The sequence below is a fragment of the Gossypium hirsutum genome, chromosome D04, assembly GCF_007990345.1.
Source record: "Gossypium hirsutum isolate 1008001.06 chromosome D04, Gossypium_hirsutum_v2.1, whole genome shotgun sequence".
Classification (NCBI taxonomy): domain Eukaryota; kingdom Viridiplantae; phylum Streptophyta; class Magnoliopsida; order Malvales; family Malvaceae; genus Gossypium; species Gossypium hirsutum.
Genome location: NC_053440.1, coordinates 55,029,936 through 55,035,435, shown reverse-complemented (window position 1 = coordinate 55,035,435; position 5,500 = coordinate 55,029,936). Strand labels below are relative to the sequence as shown.

At 32.9% G+C, this 5,500-nt stretch overlaps 1 protein-coding gene across 1 annotated transcript; it reads left to right on the top strand.

Annotated features, from left to right (window-relative positions):
- Positions 1 to 778: 778 nt before the first annotated feature.
- Positions 779 to 4,966, top strand: LOC107898585 (translocon-associated protein subunit alpha). Its single transcript, XM_016824088.2, has 8 exons — positions 779 to 1,085; positions 1,743 to 1,904; positions 1,994 to 2,044; positions 2,229 to 2,317; positions 3,465 to 3,542; positions 3,645 to 3,848; positions 4,176 to 4,247; positions 4,472 to 4,966. Exons 1-8 carry the CDS (start codon positions 1,019 to 1,021, stop codon positions 4,514 to 4,516), a joined length of 768 nt encoding a protein of 255 aa, XP_016679577.1. The 5' UTR covers positions 779 to 1,018; the 3' UTR covers positions 4,517 to 4,966.
- Positions 4,967 to 5,500: the final 534 nt, after the last annotated feature.

Genomic DNA, 5,500 nt, shown 5'->3' with positions numbered 1-5,500 from the left:
GCCTCGAGTATGATTTTTTTTGCCCGAGTCGGTCTAAATCTAGCTAAATTTTTTCTACTGCTTGTTTTGTTGCTATTTTGCTATTATATTGGTACTATTTTATTGTTATTATTTGGATATTGTATAACTCTTGTTTTAGTATTAAATTTGCTACTACTTTAGATACATTTGTTTGTTAAGTTACAACTATAATACATTTGTTGGAAAACATTTATTTTAATAATTTTAAAGTATTGATGTATTATTTTTTAAAATTTATTTTTATATAAAAATAATATAAAATTTTTAATACAGGTTGGTCGAATTGAACTCGAGTTTAGTATTTTTTATCTAGACTGGATTTGAAAAAAAAATTTAGACCCATTTTTTGAATCAATTTAAACTCGAGTCTAAAATTTTACATCGATCTGATCCGAATCCAATTCAATCCATAATCAAATCTATTACCATTTTAACTAAACCTTCTTTTGCATTTAATATAAAATTTTTATAAATACATTTTCTAAACAAATTCTTTTACCCGCAATAATTTAGTAATAATAATTTTTACTAATTTAAAATGCAATTAACTTAACATCAACTCAGTTAAGAAATGATTTAAAAATTCATTTTATATTTCATTTAAAATTTATAAAAATAATTAAAACGTAAAATAAATTCATAAATTATGAGATTTCAACCTAAAATATCAAGATATTTAAATTTCAATTTTATCGATAATAAAAATAAAATAAATTATAAAAGAAAATATAAGTCAGGACCAAAACGGCGCCGTGCTATATTTGATTTTTCTGCAAGCGCAAATGAACAAAAGGGTAGTGGAGAAGTAGTTGTATATTATTTAAAAGCACACAATTGACCAAAGATCCAACGGAGAATGTTCGTTCGGCCGAGCTCTCTGTCATTTATAGCCGTTGGATTAAAACCCGCCGTCCCTCCTCCATCTATTTGTCATTTCTAACACCGATTAATTTATTTTTCTTATTTCTCATTTGACGGAAAAAAAAAACTCTCTGAAATGGCGATGAAAATTTTCAGCGTTTTCTTCTTTGCTCTCCTCTTCCTCGCATCTCCTTTCCTTCAAGGTTTGTAAATTTTTTTTTCTTGATCTGTTTTTACTTGCTTTTTTATATTTAAGATCTGTAATTAGGTATTTATGCTTACCGATTCGTTTCATTTTGTGGAGTTTCTATGTTGCTTTTTGGATTTCATGCTTAGTTGCTTACTGCGATTGCTTTGATCTGGTTAAATGAGAAGCAATTCGATTTGTTTTCCTTTAGTATCATTTCTTTCGCTTTTTTTTAACATCCATGTGAGATTGGTTTGTTTTTTTTTTCTTTCTAGATTTATGATTTGGTAGTGGGATTTTGAAGTGATTTCTTTGTGTTTAAATTCATTGTTGCGTTGCATGGCTGTGATTATGAAAGTTCGATTGAATTTTTTTGAAAGAAGCTTAGGTATCTTCTTGATATCTGTTCTTACTGGCATTTTAGTGGCTGTTTTAGAAATACAGTTTAGGTTTGCTCTTGGAAAATGAAAGGAAAGAGTACTAGGGCCTTGGCAAGTACTTTGGAGTTTGGTGTCCTTTTCAATAACATTATTGAAGCAGTTATTTCCGGATGTCGGATCTGTTTGTTGTATTAATTTTTGTGTACTTTTTAATTTTTTTTGGTAAATTACTAAATAAATTTTCATTTTGTTTTAAAATTATGGCTTCACATGAGTTTTCTTTTCTGTGATAGTTGCTAGGTGTCAATCAGAAGCAGAGGCAGATGTTGCAGAAGCTGTTGAAGGAGGTGATCTCGGTATTGTTGGGGAGGATGTTCAGGATTTTGGTGATCCTAATTACAGTTCAGCTCCTGAAGTTAAAACTGTTTGCGTTTTCCCCAAAAATAGCGCCAAATGTAAGAACTTTTTGGTGCCGCATCTCTGATTTCAATGTTTTATGATTTTGAGAGTGATGTCTATTGTCTTTTTGGCTAATCTTGGACAGTGGTTCTGGCTGGAGAACAGACTGAGCTCCTTGTTGGGATGGAAAATATTGGTAATAATTTGCCTTCACTACCTTACTGATATATATTTTACAATGATGTTTGTTTTTACTGTGTTGAGATAGCAACACACAGTTTATCTTTCCGTAGTTGACTATGCTTAAATGCTTAGTCTTTTCTGTTAGCCATTTGAGGTTTCCTTCACTCTTATGCATAGCTTACTTCTTTAAATTGCAGGGGAGTCACCTGTGAATGTCATTGCTATCAAAGCCAGTGTTCATCTCCCTTTTGATCACCGTATGCTTGTTCAAAATCTTACAGCAGTGGTAATCATAGAGTTTCTTGATATTGTTCTGGTTTAACATTTTCAAATACTCCTGATACATTAGTTAGTTCAGTTTTCATTTTGATTAATTTCTATTATTTCCTAACTGAAGAGCTTTGCATAATTTAGTATCTAGCCCTTTAGTTTTGATAAATAAAATTAATCATTCAGTGAGTTTGTTTTATAAAATACAATTTAGCATTCATTGATTTTTTAATGAAAAATGTGCCCCACTAAAAAACCACTATTCTAAATGAAGAGTGGAAAAAGAGTGCGGTTGTATGGTCATTTATTAATAATACCGTCATCAGTACAAAGCCAGCGACCAGTACAATTCAGTGGTTGTTTGCCACCAAGTAGAAACATTATCTCTTCCTAACCTAGCAAAGCTAGCACAGAAAGGGTTTTAATTTCAGTTATTAGGTGCCCCAATCTTCATACTACTAGATCATTGCCTATAGGATACCTAATAATAACTAAAGAGTTATTCTCTATTTAAGCCTTCATTACTTGAGGCTTGACAAGCCAGCTTAACCCCATGAGCATTGAAACATGCATGCTCTCATGTTGATATGATATCTTATTGGATGTTTTAAATATCCATTGTCAAACATATGGTCAATAATATGAGTTTTATGCATTGCGACACTAGTTTGTGTTTCATTTGTAACTGCTTCCCTACACTAATAGGCTATAACAGTTATAGTCTTATAGTAGAGTCAATTATTTTAACCAGTGCTTGTTAATATGGTGGAGGGATGTTGAACTTGCACTGAGAAGTTATATATCTCAGTTTAAGAAACTTTAGCAGAGGGTTTGGTACTAGTGTAGATTTTGCTGTATCTTTAACTTTTAATTGTAGACCTTACAATGATTTTCAGATATGAAATTGAGCATGTAAGGCATTCATGCTCTAACTGGTCGTTTTGCAATAATAATGCTGCGCTGTTTTTTTTTTTTTTTTTTTGCCTACTTCATTATCAAATCTTTGCTGCTTTATTTGAAAAAGATCTCAAGGCTCTCTGTTGGTACAAAGTTGGTCATGCTCCTTGTAATTTTGGAGTTTTACAGCTTATGTTGTTGCATGAAAGCTGCCTTGTGATGTTTCCTTGTAGATTCTAGAACTGAATATGTCTGTGTTAATGTAGGCTTTCAACAATGCAACTGTACCCCCTTCAGTTCAAGCTACTTTCCCTTACGTATTTGCTGTTAGCAAGTACTTACAGGTAAATGATTACTCCGTGAGATTTATGCCTTGGTACCGTATATAAATTCTCTGTGAGAAGTACAGTTGCGGTAGAGCTTACACATCCAGAATTTTGCTGCAGCCTGGAACTTTTGATCTTGTGGGTTCGATTATCTATGATATTGATCAGCAACCATACCAAAGTACATTCTATAATGGTACCATTGAAGTTGTTGAGGCTGGTGGTTTCCTCAGTGTTGAGTCCGTTTTCCTTGTTACCCTTGGGATTGCACTTCTTGTTCTCCTTGGTTTGTGGCTTCACGGTCAATTTCAGCGTATCACCAAGGTATTGTAGTTGTGCTACCTTGCTATTGTTATATTAATTCACTGCAGTATCCAGTTATTATAAGATCGATGAAACAAGGCTTTTGCTGATAGAAATTAAAAGAGCACATCCATGCATACATGTAGGGAAATCAACATTGTTCTAGGTTTCTAGCATTCATGACCTATTTCAAGTTTTCAGCAAGCTGTTTTGCTGTGAAAATGTTAAATATCCGTGATATTTTGTTCTTAAATTGAAGAAAGCTTCAATTTGCAGTGTTACTTTATGTGTTTTATGCTTCTTTTTGTGGAATAAAGCTAATGTGTTTTGACTTATTTATTTTGCTAGAAAACTAAGAGGGCTCCAAAGGTGGAAGTTGGGACCAGGGCTCCCGATGCTTCACTGGATGAATGGCTTCAGGTTATGTCTTGGCTTATGCATCACATCATCATCATCATCACTTCCCATTCTTTCTATTTTAGCTAGATTTTCTTTTCACTGCTCTTGTCCCCAAGAGCTCGTTATCTGTTTATTCAATGGATATGATTGAGGTTATTCATGAGTTCACCATGGGACTTCATCAAATAATGATCTATATAGGAGTGTTACTGACAATTTCTGGTTTTGGTCGTCATAATTTTCAGGGAACTGCTTACACTCAGTCGGCTTCCAAATCAAAGAAGAAGTAGATGAGAAAAGTGATCGCTAAATTCGGGCTATTGTAACTCTTGCCAAGGCATTTGGAAAAATTGTAAGTGAGGGCGCAGGTAGTTCTGAGAATTAGGCCAGGAAAATAGACATATATACCTTTGCTGTTGTAGCATTTGAACTTTTTCGGTTTTCACTACATCTTTTCTTGAGGATGCTTAAATCGAGGCTTGTAGAAGCGAAACTAACTGTGATACGAGGCAGGACTAATTTTACTTCTTTTTTTTTTCTCGGTTTCTTTGTTCATCGGATTTCAGATTTTTGGTTTCTGGGTTAAACTTAAGTATTATCAGTGTGGTGGTGGTGTGTTAGAAACCTTGGTCACAGCCGCTGTCACGTTTTCACTGCTATTGGGAAGTATACATTAAATTCCCTTGTTATGTTCCTTTTGTAATCGATTTCAGGTTTAAACATGTTGATTTTTTAACTTACATTTCTAGTGATCAATTATCGAATTTGGAATTTGAACCTAAATTTCACAATCAATTTAGTGATAAAAAAAAATCAACAAATTAGAACCTATTGAACTTGAACTCAAATGGATTTGAATTGATCCGAAAAAGCAAGTCTTAAATTGAATTCGAAACAGTTTGAACCTTTTTAAATTTAAATTAGAAATAGATTTAAATTCAAAATCAATTTCATCTAATTCTAAATCAACTCAAAGAAAAAGAAAAAAAGAAAAATACTTATACCGAAACAGCAAAAAGTCATTATTTTATTTTAGAAAAATCATTCAAATCAGGCAAATTAAATCATGTTCTGAAATCCACCGTGAACCCTACGAAGCAAAAGTACCAAAACAATCCCCACCTTATACCCGAATACTGCCCGAAGCTTTCTCTATTAAGGATTCCCTCACGTAGGCAAAAAAAGCAACCCCAAAGATAGGTCCAATCACAACACATAATTTTCAACTTTATTACCACTCCAATTTATAGACATACGAATAATGTGTCATAGTT